This window comes from Oratosquilla oratoria, chromosome 15 (genome assembly GCF_046742065.1).
Source record: "Oratosquilla oratoria isolate Oo_2021 chromosome 15, ASM4674206v1, whole genome shotgun sequence".
Taxonomy (NCBI): Eukaryota; Metazoa; Arthropoda; class Malacostraca; order Stomatopoda; family Squillidae; genus Oratosquilla; species Oratosquilla oratoria.
Genome location: NC_134791.1, coordinates 52,310,868 through 52,329,309, shown reverse-complemented (window position 1 = coordinate 52,329,309; position 18,442 = coordinate 52,310,868). Strand labels below are relative to the sequence as shown.

At 38.6% G+C, this 18,442-nt stretch overlaps 1 protein-coding gene across 1 annotated transcript; it reads right to left on the bottom strand.

Annotated features, from left to right (window-relative positions):
• Positions 1 to 10,929: 10,929 nt before the first annotated feature.
• Positions 10,930 to 12,557, bottom strand: LOC143033046 (uncharacterized). The gene is made up of 2 exons (XM_076198247.1): positions 11,444 to 12,557; positions 10,930 to 11,291 (listed from the first exon to the last, which is right to left on the bottom strand). The coding sequence occupies exon 1, from the start codon at positions 12,154 to 12,156 to the stop codon at positions 11,446 to 11,448; it is 711 nt and encodes a 236-aa protein (XP_076054362.1). The 5' UTR covers positions 12,157 to 12,557; the 3' UTR covers positions 10,930 to 11,291; positions 11,444 to 11,445.
• Positions 12,558 to 18,442: the final 5,885 nt, after the last annotated feature.

Here is an 18,442-nt window from a genome sequence, read left to right as displayed (position 1 = left end):
TCCCATAAGCCTTCCAAACTACACTTAACAAGGTGATCCCTCTGAAACTACTACACTCACACTTGTCCCCTTTTCCCTTATAAAGTGGAACAATACAGGCACTCCTCCAGTCCTCTTGCACTCTACCATCTCTCCAGCAAATATTAAGTAACCTCTCTTCCATTATCATCTTTCCATCTGCACCTTTTACCTTTTCTTCTCTACTTGACTCGCCTCCTCTTCCTCTCTTAATTTCTTTCTAAAACATATTTTTATTGCTTTCAAAATTTTCTGTCATACTCTTACCCCATTTCACATTTGGTCTCCTCTTTGCCTCCTTTACCTTGTGATTTACTTCTCTTTTCTTTTCTTTGTACCTCTCATATGACTCCCTCGCCGTATTCTATAACCAATCTGTGAAAGATAGTTTCTTCTCTTCTACAACTTTCTTTGTCTCCTCATCCCACCATTCACTACCTTTCCTTCTATTTCCTCCCGTCCTTCTTGTTCCACACACCATCTCTGCACACTTTGTGACTCCCTCCTTGAACCATCAACATTTCTCCTCCACTCCTAGCTCTACTCTATCCTTCACTCCCTCCCACTCCTCTCTCAGCTTCTTCTTGTATTCCTTCTCCTTTTCCTTTTCATTTAATAAAGAGTTCACTCTAAATACCTCCCTACCCTTTGTCCTTTTCCTCTTTCACCATCTATTCTCGACTCTCGTCTTACCTTCCACCAAGAAATTATCTGATATTCCCCCACTCTCCCCTTAGCACATGTACATACTTAACTCTTCTGTTATACTCCTATCTACCACTACATAGTCCATTAACGCTCTATCTACCACCCTTCCATCCACCACCCTCTCCCATGTGTACTTATGCTTGACTTTCTTCCGAAACACTGTATTTTCTATCATCAACTCTTTTTCTAGACACATCTCCATCAACTCACCACTATTGTTGGCAATAAGTATTAAAGGAATTATGTGGGGTGAGACATTGAACATGCCCCTGTTTTGTTCAATTGTGTTGATTCCTTGTATGAAGGCTGCAGCCAAACATTTTCTACGGATCTTGTCGGGTTTACGTACTAGAAGTTCTGGATTTTCCCATTTCGTCAAGTGGTTGCTACTGTTCCTGTGTGCAACACACGCATTGGTGGTGACACTATGGAGGACATCGTATCATTGTTCTCTTATCCGGGTTTTTGGACTGCGTGATGTTTCCCCAACGTAGGATTTTTTGCACCCCGACCACCGAATCCGAGAAACGCCGGCTTAACTGTCCGGCGTTTTGTCGATGTTTATTTTTATCTTTGGGATATCTTTTATTGCCCTACTGTTGTGGCACACTATTTTCAAGTTGGTGGTTTTTAAAATACGAGTGAGGTTGGTGGTGACATTGCTGGTTGGTAAGAGGAGACGTTTGATTGTCCCGCCGTGCTGCCTATGGCTTCCAGAATCTCAATGGCCAGTCTTCAGCATCTATCTAGAAGGATATCTGGAAAATTTAATTTTAAAAAAGTTTCCTTGATATATCAGCACTCTTATTGTAAGTATTCTTGAATGCATATCCAATGGCCTTTCTTCTGCATCTATCTACAAGGAAATCTGGAAAATTTAATTTCAAAGTTTCCCTGGTATATCAGCACTCTTCTTGTAAGTATCCTTGAATGCATACTCTTAGTGCCCTAAGGAAGAGACCTATCACTACTCCTTACTTGATCCTGATGTCATGGCGGGAGTAGAAATGAATTAAATTGTTTTTGTTAGTGTGTTTTCTGTATACTTTAAATTCCATCTGGTTACCATGTTTTGAGATGCGTGTGTCTTAGAAAAGAAGGAAATCGTTAATTTCTTCTAGGGAAAACTGAATGGTGGGCCCTACCTTGTTCAAAGATGTTTGAAAATGATGAGGGCTGAATCGCCTGAGTGTGATGAGTAGGATATCATCCACGTAGCGCAGCCAGGTCACATGCTCATGAACGATGTCAGCAAAATGTCCTGTTTCTAGAAATCCCATAAACATATTGGCAAGAACTGCACTCAACGAAGAACCCATAGCCATGCCAAAATTCTGATGGAAACAGCGGCCATGGATCTTAAAACAGTTGAATTCCACACAAAGTTGTATCAAAGCGAAAAAGTCGTTATGGGCAAAGGAAAGTCGATTTTCTTCTTCGTGATTTTTTCTCTAAGGAGTTCGATTACCTTATTAGATGGAACACACGTGAAAAGGCTTTTTACGTCCAGACTAACCAACTTCTTGTTGCGTGCGGAGATATCTCGGATTCTATCCAGTAGGTCTCCCAAGTGTTTGAGATGTGCTCTACTGATGGTTCCTAGGGAAGGGACATATGTCTAGCCAACGAACCTGTTATTCTGTGGGGGGCACTCCATATCCCTGAAATTATGGGTCTCATTGGTATATCACTTTTCTGGTTTTTGGGTAGAACATACATCGTAGCTGTCCGTGGGAGGTTTGGCAATAAGTGAAGTGTATATGAAGTTATCCGTCTCTTTGTCTACTTCTAATTGGGAAACTTTACGATACATGTTGCCGTCACTGAACAGGTCTTCCATCTCCCGTGTGTAATTTATGCTGTCCATCATCACTACTCCACCTCCCTTATTAGCGGTGGTGATTCTAATGGAAGAATTCTTAGATAATATCTCCAGAGCCCGAAAGTATCTTCTGAGTATTGTTGAATTGGGAAGCTAGGCTAAGGTCAGCAGCCTTTTGTATAGCCTTGCATGAATTCACTGTCGTAGTAATTGTAATGTTTCGTGATCAAATCGATTATTTTTCCTGTGGATGCCGGTTGCAAACTTCAGCCCATTACTGTGTACTTCGATATTGATGTCGGATAATGCTCTATTAGACAGATTCATGAGTTTAGGTAAAATGGCATAGGTAAAATGGCACAAGTAAAAGTGGCACACTAGAAGTGCCACAGGTAAAAATAGCATAAATGAAAACGTGGGTAAAAATGGCACAAAAAAGTAAAATAAAGTTTGTTTAATTGAAAACGAGTTCTGAATCAAATATATTTGATAAATATATCATATATGACCTTTTATATTGATGAAAAGAGACATCTATTTTACCTCCATTTCTGAATATAGTTTTATATATTTAAATTCTATGAAAAACAATTATAGTAAAATCAAATATGTTTAGACATGAGAACAGTTTTGATAACTAGAATCTTATGTTATGGTCAACTCCACATAACACTTGATCAAAGTCTTTGCATAAATTCTTTAGTCTTTGTTGTAGGTCAACATATACTCTCTTTGTGACCAAGCCTACGTAACACTTGATTAAGGTTTTATCTTTCTTATATGTAGTCTTTGCATAAATTCTTTAGTCTTTGTTATAGATGAACATATACTCTCTTTGTTTGCATCCTGGCTGGTTCACCAACCGAATTCCTTGCTATCACTTTACTCACAACAGCTTCTTCATTCTTAACTGTTGTTATAAGTTTCAAGGTAAAAGGGTGCTGATAGCCAATAAGATGATAAAACTTGTTGTTCCAGCCTTCACATAGGTTGTTGGTTCTTAGACACATTTGGAATGTGCTGTTTCCGTATGGTCACCGAATCTCATTAAAGACATTGAAAGATTTGAAAAAGTACAAAGGAGAGCCACAAAACTGATTCCAAATATAAAAAATAAATCATACGAAAATCGACTCAAACATATGAATCTGTTCTCCTTAAAAATGCGTAGACTCAGAAGTGACTTGATACAGGTATTTAAGATTTAGAGGATTGACAACATCAAAAGTGACAAAAATTTTACACTGGATGATAATCCGACAAGAAATAATAGTCTGAAACTGTCAGGAAATAGATTTAATATGGAAGTGGGTAGAAATAACTTTGCCAACCGTGTTGTTAATAAATGGAATAAACTTCCTACAAAGGCAGTGCAATGTAGTTTAGTTCGAAGCTTTAAGATTCGTTTAGATCAGCATTTAAGCAAGATGCTGTAACGACTGCCATTTCTCTTATATTATTTGATTATTTGTTTGCTATTATTTGTCTGTTTTTTATTATTTGCTTGATTTCCATTTATTATTATTTATTTGTCAGTTTTTTATTATTTACCTGTTTGTTTATTATCTAACTATACCTATGTATTATCTGTTTTATTTATTATTATTTATATTATTATATATGTTTTTATTTTATCCATTTTTATCATATATATATATATATTCGCATCCGACCTTGTTACGGACCAAAAGGTCTCCTGTCGGCATGCTCCACCTTTGTAACCCTTTGTTTGGTCAAAGTACTTTAGCAGGGGAGTTGCTTCATTAGGATATCTAGCCTTGAGTAAGTGCTTTCCCGCTGGAATATCTTCAACTGGTATAAATGCCAATGAGTAGATCTGTCCACAGAAATTGCGAAAGTTTTCATTCTCTTTGTTGTGGTTGGTAAGGCCAAGGTCCTGCATTGTTCTCTAGGTATCCTGAGTCAGGTGGTAGAAAAAAAAAACTCGTATGCGTGTTTCCGGCCAAAAAACATATTCAATTTTCTTCTTAACACTTCCTTTGTCAATTTTTCATTGTTACCAAAATTCATCAAGCTGTTCCAGTGAATTTCCCAAAGTACATCAAGCTAATGATATAATATTTGTTTTATTTTATTAAAAAAAAAAGAATTAAACACTTCCTTTGCCAATTTTTCACTGCTGCCATTTTCCCTACTTTTTCACTTGTTCCATTTTTACCTATGCTTTCACTTAAGCCATTTTTACCCGTGCCATTTTCACCGTGCAATTTTTTACCGTGCACCGATATTTACTATGATTTCAGGTATTCCCATGGATTTCTAACACTTTCGGCGCAAAGTGTATTGAGTTCACGCAAGTGTCTGATTTTCTGCTGGTTATGTTAACTCATATCTTCGGCGATCGAACCAGGCATCGTACAGCGGAGCTTTGAGCCTAACTTATTGATTTTATAAAAAACCTGGGTGGACTTGGTTGAAAGGCTAGTCCAGAATTCCGTGAGATTGGACTTAAGGTGAGGAGAAAAAGGGTAGTCAAACTGGAGAAGTTGTTTCCGCGTTGACATGGGGGCGACCATTTCCTCAATGCAGTTATGAAGGAAGTTCCGCCTGCTATGCAAACTGTACGCCTTTTTCAGAGCACGTGCATAACGACCGTATAAAGGTTCCATTCTGTCCTCAGTCCTGTGACAATTTGTATGAAAGTGGCAGTTACCGACAAGTCTATCGAAATAAGCACTATGTGAGGACGGAGCCTTTATTAGTACGACGTTTTGGTTGTTACAGATTTTTCAAGTACATAGCCGTAATACACATGACTGAGATTAAATAAGAACTGGGGGAACGGGGGAGGGAGGTAGGAAGGGAGGGAGGGAGATCACTGAATATTAGGAAATGTTAAGGAGAAGGTAGACCAAATGTCTGGGAACAGGAAAAGTGTATACACCACATACACCATCACCATTCCCATGCACCCAGACATCGCGGCACATTGACATCCGTTATGATCGTCAACCTGACGCCACTTGAATCAGCAGTTTTGCTGGGCGCCCGGAAGCAAACACACACACGAACACACAATAGATACCATCAATCACCAACCGGGATTAACACACGGAAACACAATACTGTTCAGCCCTTTCCCCCTGGATATATATTATGTATACAACATATCATGTTTGTACCAATTATGAACCAAGAACAAATTTATATAGGGCGAAACAACCCCACTAAAAACGTTAACAAAGTGACTGAGAGCACCTCAAAATTCACCAGACTCAGCATTTCCCGGAAGAAAACCGGAGTGCACACGACCAGGAGCAGGTTGGTGTGAGACGTGCCTTAAGGACTAGAGATGAGTATGTGAGGTGCCCTAGTGCTCAAAACTGTATAGAAAACAATTGTGAAAGAAAGGTGTGCAACGTGTGTTAGTTATCTTTTCTTTTTTGAATAAGACTGTATCATAATAGTGTATTAAACTAGATAAACTCCAATTTTGTAATACATAGAAGAAAAGTGACGTTTTGGAAGTTTATCTAGCCCGCACTAAGTCCTCCTTATGTAACCCCCAACTCAAAAGGGTTACGAAAGTAAAGGATAAAATGGAACAGTTAGCTGGGTGAAGGACATTAGCTTACAATCAATAAACAAAAGGAAGAAGAAAATAAGAAGGGTGAGCAAATGTCTACTGAGGGTGGATAAAGACTTTGAGAGAAAAAATGGGATTTTGGAGGGCAACTAGTGATGGTTCAAAATTTCGTTGGCAATAAGTATTAAAGTAATTTGATAGGATGATATACTGAACATGCCCCTGTTTTGTTCAATTGTGTTGATTCCTTGTATGATGGCTGGTTTAAAACATTTTCTACTAGAAGCTCTGAATTTTTCCAGTCCGTCAAGTAGTTGCTATTGTTCTACTGAACATGCCCCTGTTTTGTTCAATTGTGTTGATTCCTTGTATGATGGCTGGTTTAAAACATTTTCTACTAGAAGCTCTGAATTTTTCCAGTCCGTCAAGTAGTTGCTATTGTTCCTATGTGCAACACACGCGTTAGTGGTGACATTATGGAGGACATCGTATAATTGTTCTTTTATCGGGGTTTTTGGACCGCGTGATGTTTCCCCAACGTAGGATTTTTCACATCCCGAGAACGGAATCCGAGAAACACCGGCTTTATTTTCCGGCATTTTGCCGATATCAATTTTCATCCTCGTGGTGTCTTTCATTGTCCTACTGGTCTGCCTCACTCCTTACAAGTTGGGGGGTTTTGAAATACGAGTCAAGTTGGTGGCGACGTCGCTGATTGGGAACACGAGACGTTTAGTTGTCCCGCTTTTAGACTCTTAATGTCCTGTTTTCTGCATCTATCTACCAGGAAATCTGGAAATTTTAATATAAAAGAAAAACTTTCCCTGATATACCAGCAGTCTCCTCCTAAGTATTCTTCACTGGATATTCCGTACAATAAAGCCGGTGTTTATCGGATTTCATGCTCGGGATGTGAAAAATCCTAGGTTGGGGGAAACATCACGTAATCTAGAAACCCAGCTGCGAGAACACCTATACGATGTCCGCCATGACGTCATCACCAACGCGTGTATTGCACACAGGAACAATAGCAACCACTTAACGGACTGGGAAAAAGCGGACCTTCTAGTACGTGAACCCGACAAGATCCATAGAAAATGGGCTAGGATTGTTGATAGACAACCCGTAGTTCAGGAAGATCATATAGATATTTCCAAGTATGTAAAACTTTTGCCCAGCTTTCAGAAGACCCAGAAGCATTCTTTCTTCAGTGGGAAAAATTGGCACGACAGTTACAAATCCCCAAAGAAAACTGGCCATTAATCATTCAAACACAATGTAAGGGTAAGGCTCAGCAAATTCATACTTCTCTTTCAGAAGCAGAAAGCGAGTATGATAATGTGAAAGCTTGTATCTTAAAAGCTTATGAACTAATACCAGAGGCCTATAGACAGAAATTCCGTAATTATAGGAAAACACCTCAGTTAACATACGTAGAATATGCGGCTCAACAAGACAGGTTATTCAATAGGTGGTGTTTGGCTAGTGAAACGGACACCTTAGATAGACTTAAACAGTTGATTTTGTTGGAGCAGTTTAAGAATACCTTAGAGACAGATCTTAGGATTTTTATAGATGATCATGTTCCCGAAACTTTAACTAAAGCTGCTGTATTGGCTGATGAGTTCAAACTAATCATAAACCTAAGTCAAGACAAATGGAATCCCAAAAGTCAAACTCATATATTCCAGATTCAACAAAATGCTCTGATCCTTGGTCCCCAAAGAAACACTTTGAAAATCAGTCTAGCCCATCACATTTCAGTTACAGGTATGATTTCAATCCATACCCTCCAAACCAATCTTGGCAAAGAATGGACAGGTTTAAGACTAATCCCACTGTAACTTGTTCATATTGTAAAAAGGCTGGCCATCACATTTCAAATTGCAGAAAGAGACTGGCACCCTCATTCTTCAATAAGACACCAACTCTTGTAAGTAATATAAAATCAGATGATTCAAAATCCTCTATTCAGGATAAACAACCAAAGAAGCCGGTATTGTCAAGTAATGTAGAACCATCCTCATTAGATCATGATCCTTGTTTCAAACCATTTGTATCTTCAGGAACTATATCTCATAGTAGTAGTTCACAGCAATATCCTATTTCCATACTCAGAGAGACAGGAGCAAAGCAAAGTCTGATTTTAAATTCTGTCTTGCAGAATCTGGGTGAGTCATATACAGGTTATGACATATTGATAGAAGGAGTTGGAGGAATTGTAAAATGTCCATTACATAATGTTTTCTTGCGGTCTGATTTAACAACCGGAATGGTTAAAGTAGCAGTAGTAGACTCTCTTCCCATAGTAGGAATATCCTTATTGTTGGCCAATGACATCGCTGGAAGCAAAGTAGTTTCTCCTTTAATAACAAATAACCCTAAGACCTCAGTAGAACATTCAGATAACTTACAGCTGTTTCCCGCTTGTGCTGTAACCAGATCTCAGTACAAGAAATCTGAAGAGGAGACCTATAATCTAGAATCCCTATTCTCCCAAACTGACCCATCCTCTTCTTCTTCACCAGTTTCTCTATCTAGAGCAGAATTAATCAAAGAACAGAAGTCAGATCCTTCTCTTAAAAATTTGCACGAGTTTGTTTCATCTCCAGAAGAAGTTGAAAATATGTCACGAGGTTTCTATATAAAAAACGGAGTCCTAATGCGAAAATGGAGAGCATCCACCGCAACCGCTGACCAGCCATGGCAAGTAAGGAATCAAATAGTCCTCCCTCTTGGTTTCAGGAATAATGTTCTAAAATTGGCTCATGACACTCCCTTAGCAGGTCACGTAGGGGTAAGAAAGACCTTGTTCAACATAACCCAACATTTCCATTGGCCCACGGTTGTCAAAGATGTTGCCCAATATTGTAGATTATGTCATACATGTCAACTTGTAGGTAAGCCCAACCAGAAAACTGTAGAAGCTCCACTCCATTCTATTCCTGTAATGGAAGAGCCATTTAGTAAAATTCTAATTGACTGTGTAGGACCTTTACCTCCTTCTAGTAAAGGAAATCAGTACATTCTCACAATCATGTGTATGAGCACCCGTTTTCCAGAAGCAATTCCTTTGAAAAATATCAAAGCTCAAACCATAATTAGAGAAATGTTGAAATATTTCACTATGGTAAGATTTCCCAAGAACATTCAAAGTGATCAAGGAAGTTATTTTCTTTCCAACAAGTTTAGAGAAACCCTTGTAACACTAGGTATAAATCATGTAACTTCCTCCGCCTATCATCCTCAATCACAAGTTGCTCTAGAGCGCTTTCACCAAACGATCAAGACAATGTTGAGAATCTTCTGTGCTTAGAACACTAGAAATTGGGAAGACGGACTCCCCTTTTTGCTGTTCGCCACCCGAACAACAATTCAAGAAAGCCTTGGATTCAGCCCGTCAGAATTAGTCATTGGTCATGAAGTCCGTGGTCCCCTAAAGATACTTCATGAACAATGGATGAAAGAAGAACCACCAGTTCCTTCCTTGAAATACGTGTCCCAGGTCACCAAGAAGTTGTTAGAAGCTTGGAAGTTGGCAAGAGAGAACTTAACGAATGCTCAAAGAGTAATGAAAGGTCGGTATGATAAAGATTCTAAACTTAGAACTTTCTCTCCAGGAGATCAAGTGTTAATTTATCTTCCCATACCAGGAGATCTATTGCAGGCTGAATACAAAGGACCCTATGAAGTCTTGTCCAGAGCCAGTGATCTCAACTACATAATCAAAACTCCAGACAGAAGAAAGAGTTCCCGTCTCTGTCACATAAATACCTTAAAACCTTATTATTCCAGAGATCCAATTCCAGCTTGCAGCTCTACCACAATAGAATCGGAAGAGCCTCCTGATAACCTGCCTAATCCTCCTGAGATTCCCTTGGAAAACTCTCAGATACTACAAAATCTTCAGATAAAAGTAGGACACTTATCTGAGAAACAAGATGTAGCAGAACCATTGACTGACCTGTTGAGAAAAGACCACGACTTCGTGTGGACTCCTGCCTGTGAGAAAGCCTTCAAAAACCTGAAGTCCCTTCTCACTAACGCACCCGTTCTATGGGCACCCGATTTCCAACGACCCTTTCCTTCTGCAAATCGACGCCAGCGACTCCAGTATCGGTGCCGCCCTCTTGCAAGAACATAATGAAGTTCTTCACATTATCGACTACTACAGCAAGAAGCTGTCCCCTGCGCAGAACTACTCCGTACTTTCTAGAACGTAGCTTTTCAACAGAAAGTGAAAAGCTTTCCCAAACGGTGGAGGTGTAACGTAATATTAGATATACGTCATGTATGTAATTATGTTATAGAATTGTGTTCCTTTGTATTAGATAACTATGTTCATATTTCTTGTCTATGTATGTATTGTAACAATGTAAGTAGTATCGCCCGTCCACTGTATGTAATCTTGCCTACGTGCGGAGAAATGTGCGCACTCTTGTAGAACAAACAGACAAGCGAAGTAATCCTGAATAGTTCGGAGCGCACAGATTTGACAGTTACTAAATAAGTAGATTGTTCAAGCAAGTCGAGGGTCTTAAAACTATCCAAGTTGACGTGTGTTAACTTACCTCCCCCCCTCCTCAACGCTCACCCGCACCCTTCACCGAAAGTATTCCGCTTCCGGTCCAATGTGGGAATCACTCACACCTTGTCATTTCTCGCATATTGCTCTCGTGATAAAACTAATAGTTTGGACTCATGCGACGATTCGTGTGAAGTGATCACACCTTTTGCCTCCATTACTTGTCTTATATACATTGCTTTGCGTTATACTTGTATTTGTACTTATTACTTTTTTATACATATGTTCCTGACCTCTTTGTACTTAACCCTAGAATGGTAACCCTCGATTTCAGAAACGTGAAAGGTAACCCCGGGAGAATTTCTCCCGATAATTAAATAATTGAAATAAGATACTTATCCTGGTAATTATTTTATTTGAAAAACATACAAAGAAAATACATCTTGTACTCTATTATTGAGCATAATATAAATGATATTATCCTTTAAATTATATATATATTTTTTTTTTTCAAAAACAAACTAAAAAAGATACTTTTTTTTGGTGGAACTTAATAATTAATTTGACAAAAAAAATCATACAGGCCATATTGTTTTTTTCTGGTGTAGTAGTGTTCTTGGGTCATGGGACTACGCCCTGGCTGAGTCCCATCCCTCTAGCTTGTCTACAATCTGTATGGGAGACGGACAAAAAAGGGTAAATTTTTCAGTACGTACCAAATAATTTTTTTTTATTATTTATTCTTTCAACACTTGCAGTATGGCAAATTATGCTTCAAATGACTCAAAGTACATCACTGAAACACATACAGTACTATACATACACTCAGATACAGTCACCACAGACAGGATACAGATGGCGAGGACACATGGGCCTGACGCACTTGTTGCACCTGTGACGCGTCTTCCTGTCCGACTTGACCGGGCACTCACAACAGCGCACCAATGCACCACTGCTGTCTGAGAAAGATGTCCCTGGTGATCCTGCAGCACTGCCTGGTGAGGGTACATTGCAGACAGTGGTGATCAAGGACTGCAGGGATCGAGGCAAGGGTAAAAGCAGCCGTGACGTGGCCCATGGAGTGATTAGTGCCTTCCCGACCTGCAGCATGAACTTCTTGCGTGACATGATTTTTCTGTTGCCCCCTCTTTCCATATTCTCCTTGTATATAATGTAAGAGTTCACATTGGCAGCATTCAGCATTCCATAGAAGATACAGAGTGGCCAACGTCTTGTTTTGCGCGAACAGGAACTCAGGGAACACATTTGATCAAAAGTATCAACTCCTCCTTTCGTTGAATTGTAGAAGTCAATAATCTCCGGCTTTCCTTTAGTGCCAATGTTGGGCTGAGAGTGCTGAGATGACAGGAGCAACACTAGTTTCTTTGTTGTTTTGGATGTATCAGACACATATGACACCAGAGTCATTTCCTTTGTGTACAGGAAGGCACTTGATCCCCGCTTTCTTGTACCTTTCTCCTTCATCTCCTTCGGTATCTCCTTCTTGTTGGCGCGCACTGTGCCAACAAGAGTCATGTCACAGTTATTTAGGAGATCTGATACCAGGGGAACAGAGGTGAACCAGTTGTCAGTCGTGACGTTCCGGTGTGTTCCATGGTAGGGCCTCGTCAGCTCTCGGGTAAAGTGATGGCCGAGTGTAAGGTTGCCCCTTGGTTGAGTCCCCTGCTTCCCCAAGTAAGGGATGCCACCAAGTAAGTAACTGGACTCACTATCATTGATGAGAACGAGCTTGAGGCCATACTTGTACAACTTACGGTAACAGTAAGTCTGGGAGAAATTCTCCCTAAATGCAGTCTATGGAAAAAAAACAGTGAGAGAGCCGGACAGCACACCCTCCACCAACCAAGTCAGACAAGGCCATGAAGGTACTGAGACCGCCAACCCATTCCCACCATGCCTTGTGGGTGAATTGCATAATCTCCAAATTCACTAGGGAGAAAATCACCCCAGGTTACCATTCTAGGGTTAATTAGTACCATATTGTATACGTATCTTGTGCTTCGTATTTGAACGATACTTTTCATATTCATGTATTCGTGTAACGGTCCCATTGACCCAACTGCCCATTCTCTTTTGTGTTTATTAAATATTTTCCATGTTATTAATAATTTCGTTTACTAGTTTTATCGCTAGTTTAATATTCCTTTCCTGGAATCTTCTTTGTTACTTTACTTCTAGTCTTACGAATTATCTAGGCGCTGACCAGGTAATTCAGTCCTACAGTGGCTTCTAGAAGTGAGCTGGTTCTTAAGCACTTATCCGTTATACGAAACGTCTCTTCACATAACCAGTCCGTCCGTAACACCACCAACATCACAAAAAAAAAAAAAGGAGAACCAGAGGCCTTGAGATAAAATAAAAGAAAAAGACTAAAACATTAAACATACAGTTTTCCGTACAGAACCATTGAGTCATGATGTAGTTTGAAAGAAAATAGTAAAATCACATGGGGCAAGTTAAGGTTATTTGACTCATGAGAAAGAAGATATGGGACTCTATGAACGGAATTCTTATCCTATATACAATAACTAGGTAAATACACACAAGCACAAACATACACGTAGGCACAAACACACACATACACACAAACACACATACACGTGCACACATACAAAGAAACACACGCACATAAACACGCACGAACACATACACAGACACACTCACATAAGCACGCATTAACACACACACGCGCGCGTGCGCGCGCGCACGCACAAAGAACACAAGCACACAAGCACACACAATCGTTGCTAATTTACTGTGTACTACAATTAAGTAAATACGCACACAGAAAGACAGACAGATATACAGACAGAGAAAGAGAGAGAGAGCTACGTACATTAGTATTTAGAAAAATTATCAATATGAAAATTGAAGAACTTGGGAAGCCTTAAATAGTGTGTTTGCGTGTGGATGGGATTCACCATGGTCTTTTGGATCACGTGCTGGACTCGTGTGTGTGTGTGTGTGTGTGTGTGTGTGTGTGTGTGTGTGTGTGTGTGTGTGTGTGTGTGTGTGTGTGTGTGTGTGTGTGTGTGTGTGTGTGTGTGTGTGTGTGTGTGTGTGTGTGTGTGTGTGTGTGTGTGTGTGTGTCTGTGTCTGTGTCTGTGTGTGTGTGTGTGTGTGTGTGTGTGTGTGTGTGTGTGTGTGTGTGTGTGTGTGTGTGTGTGTGTGTGTGTGTGTGTGTTTTGTGTGCGTGTGCTTGTGTGCGTGTGTATATGAGTATGTATGTGTGTGTGTTTGTGTGTGTGTGTTTATGTAATACTACAATTTAATCTTATATATGTGTGTATATTTATTTGTGTGAGCGCGCGTGCATGCGTGTGTTTAAGTTCACAGCATTAACCATAGAGCGGGCCAAATATAAGCTCTGGGGTCCCATGTGGGAGAAGTTAGCTGTCAATTATAAGTATATTATATGATCCAGAATTGTGAATTAGCTTTACTACCCTTCACCCACAGAGAGTACCGATAAAGGTACACTAGAACAAAAAACAGAGAACAGAGTCGATTGATAGGTTAATAGGAGAGGGGAAAATGTATGATGTACAAACAGGCTGGATTATTGCAATTAAGAACAAAATTTATCATAAGAACACAATTAAGTATTGAGATATCTGCCGAAAATTGAACATAAGCCAAGATAGATGGAGGAAAATAAAAAGTGATCCATGAAAAACAGAAGTAAAGGAAAACTAGAACATACAATATATTAATGCCAAAATCAAAACTACTATAAATCTTTTAGCCGTCACCCACTGCGAGCTGACTCGGAATTGATTCGGAGCTCTGGGATATAAAACCGTATACGCTCTCAGATATCACGTGTCACCTCAAGCAAGACTCAAGACTTAACACACCTAGTTTACTGCTTCCAAACGCCGATTTCCCTGCTCAAAATGACACTGACAAACAAGTTTATCCTTTTCAGGGAAAGGATAAGAAAGTCAAAGGTTATCAACGGTAAAATAGTGGAAAAGATTGGCAGAGGGAACAAAACACTTTACATAGTATACCAAAAATATTTTTAGAACTCCATTAACTAAGTGATTAGATAAGATTAATCTAACATAGTAATACTGAGACAAAGAAGAAAAAGCTAGATTCTATGCTATGTATAGAAGTACAGTATACTGCATGTGGAGAAGAAAGAGAAAGAGTATATGATATGAGAATATGCTGTAATGATTATCATTTATTTTATATTATTTGTTTTTGTTTTGTTATCATTTGTCTGTTTGATTCTCATTTATTATCAGTTTTATGTCAAGTTGTTATTATTAACTATTTACAATTTTGTTTATTATTTAACTACACCTATGCGTATATTTATGTATTTTATTTGCTATTTACATTATTAGTTTTTATATATTCATTTATTATTATCACGATTTTTTCGCATTCGACCTAGATATGGACCAAAAGGTCTCTTGTCGGCATGCTCCGCCTTTGTAATCCTTTGTAGTTATAATACAGAACCTAGAGACATATGAGATCCTAACAGAAAGAACACATTTAAAAACGACATCTAGAGAAACAACTGAAAAAGAAAAATATATCTGCGAATATACGATATGTACTACCATGCACACAATTATAAAAAAATATTATTAGAGTAAGCTATAAGACATAATTAAATGAAAATATAGAAGAAAACCTGAAAACAATACACTGATAATCCAAGTCTTTTCGGAAAGACATTCTTTGGTAGGTGAGTAGTCAACACTGGACGGAGTTACAGATTTATTTTCATAGCCATTATTGGTTGAATAGTATTTATTTCACTAACCAATTAATAATTACAAAAGGTGACACCCTCTAGTATCATAATAATGTTGCCTAATATGTATCGAAATAAAATATATAAGAAACGTTACCTTGGCGAAGAAGACCGCTAAAATAATTCTAACTTTTATTTTCAAAATGGTGACCCTCAGATACATGATACTGTCTGCCAGTGACCAAAAATAAAATTCGTAAAGAGAGGGCACGTGCCAAAATATATTGGTTATATATATATATATATATATATGTATATATATATATATATGTGTGTATATATATATATATATATATACACACACACACACACACACATATATATATGTATGTGTGTGTGTGTGTGTGTGTGTGTGTGTGTGTGTGTGTGTGTGTGTGTGTGTGTGTGTGTGTGTGTGTGTGTGTGTGTGTGTGTGTGTGTGTGTGTGTGTGTGTGTGTGTGTGTGTGTGTGTGTGTGTGTGTGTGTGTGTGTGTGTGTATGTGTGTGTGTGTGTGTGTGTGTGTGTGTGTGTGTGTGACTTTGAAAATGTCTGATGTGAGTAAATTAAATAACTTGATAAGGCAACCTCGATGAGCCTTTTTTTTTTTTTTTTTTTGTAACGTGACGCATGGTAATGCGCAAAAGAAGCGTATCCAATCTTAATACTAAATCAGGTGGTTCGCTTACCTTAAAGACGCTGAAGATGTCTTGGTCCACCTCGCACTAACAAACCACTAAATGATTGGATTCAGCTGACATAAAGGCAAAACTAAAGAAGATATTCATGTGCATAAACTTTACTCCTAGTAATGTTTCTATTGAAAAAAAAATCATCTAAAGTGAAGAAAATCAGCGGCCGATAAATGAAATAGCATATACAATGTGACATCCACGCTGAAGGAGGAATTTGGGACTTGATACACTGATTTATCAAGTTTACTTAGTTGAACAAAACCAACAGGAAGAAGAGCTAATATAGTGTATACTGTGACACTACAGCTATAGTGATCTCTGTATAAAACTTAATTAAGAGGATATGTGCAGACTCTTCAGCACTATAAAGATATCTGGAATTATAGGCTTGTAAAAGCTGGCACTCAGGTACTATTGTTACTTCTACTGAGCATTTACCAATAGTAAGTACCGGTAAGAGGAGGTTAAGAAAAGTCTTGATTTTAAGTCTTACTTTCCTTCTTTCTTGTTGGAAAAATATATAAATCTATACATAGGCGAGATGACTCACCTGTGAACATAATCTCCAGGCAAGAATGGCCAGGTATATTACATATTAGTCAAACTCATGGGGTTATTATAGGCTACATACATCTGCCTAGAGTACGAGCATAGTTTCTCTGTCACTCTAGACTATTTCTCTCTATTTTTTATTTGTTATAGATTATACATCTCTCTCTCTTTATCTCTTTTTTTCTTTTTTTCTCACTGTTTTTTCCCCTTTTCGGCGCCATTCTGAACGCCTTGTGCTTCCAAATGCCCTCAGGTTTGAATTTCTCAAAATGCTTTGTTCTCTTACACGTAACTTCAAACAAACACTTCACGTAAGCCTCAAAAATGTTCTTCACTATTGTTCTCCAACTTCTAGTCCTTTCACTCTGTGGCTGTCTATGTCTGTCTCTCCATCTGTCTGTCTGTCTGTCTGTCTGTCTGTCTGTCTGTCTGTCTGTCTGTCTGTCTGTCTGTCTGTCTGTCTGTCTGTCTGTCTGTCTGTCTGTCTGTCTGTCTGTCTGTCTGTCTGTCTGTCTGTCTGTCTGCTTATCTGCTTGTCCGTCTGTCTGTCTGTCTTCCTGCATGCCTGTCTGTCTGTCTCTTCGTTTGATTACTTGCCTGTGTGTATGTTTGTATACATCTCTCTCTCTCTCTCTCGCTCTCTCTGCCTCTCTTTCTCTCTCTTTTTCTCTATTTCTACTCTTCTTTTATCATTTGTATGATAATTTATTAATTTGAGGGTTGGAACTTATCATTAAGGGATTAAATCCATCTTCCCCGATCCATTTATTACAACGATTTTTTTTTTTTTTTTTTTTTTTAATCTGGTCAATAGAGGTTGATTTTATTCTTCTAATTGTAAGGCCCTGTGATAAAGGCTATTACATTCACTCTTTCTTCTACGATGACCTATTTCACAAGATTTGATTTGGCTAAAGCCTGACTATTTTTTTTATCAGAAGACAACCCAGTGGTCAACAGTTGTTCAAGGGTATCTCAGATAACCCAGTCACTATGGTGACGCACAACTTCGATTTTGTTTTGCCTAACACAAGACGTTCTTATCTAACTGATCATGCGCTATTATGATATATGACTAAATTTCCTGGCTAACGCTGCAATTCCATTCATTCTGTGATCAAGGTTTCAAGGTAATGTCAATCAATCCTTTTGATACAAAGACAATTTGTTTTCTTGGTAATACAAAACGACTTTCTTCAGCACAAGGTAGTACTCCTTCCTTATTTGGTTGATCGTGCTAGATAGAATACATGGCGATATGGGAAGTTTTGTTATAGAACAAAAGTGCATGTATGATGATTACTTATATGGACTATTAAAAGAAATTAAGAGGGATGTTTTTGGTGCTATTCAATTATTTTATAATGTCTGCTCATAAAAGATTGACAATGTGGCGAAAATTGTACTACATAAAATTGTGGACTACACACAACATATAATGAAATATATGAACAACCTAATCTACATTGCAATAAAGAATACATTTGCAAATTCCCTTTTAGTGATATTGTTTGAGGAGTGAATGATAAGGCATAAATAGACTATTTGTTTGACGTTCATATTTTCACGGGAGAGCTGGTGAGTGTCAGATCCTCTTTCGAGAAAGTAAGTTGAAGGGAGTACGGGTTAGAGGCGTGGTGAAAGTTAACAAAATGAATGAAAAGAAAAAGGAAAAAGCACCAGGAGAGGCTGAGAGATAGTTTTGAGGGGAAAAGGTAAGGTAGGACTAAAATAAATATGTGTATGTTTTATGGATGAAGTGACCAAGTATACAAAGATGGTATATGGGACGAGAAGGA

Bases quoted from the DNA above. Each gene is read 5' to 3' on its own strand.
- LOC143033046 (XM_076198247.1), bottom strand. From the start codon at position 12,156: ATGACTCTTGTTGGCACAGTGCGCGCCAACAAGAAGGAGATACCGAAG.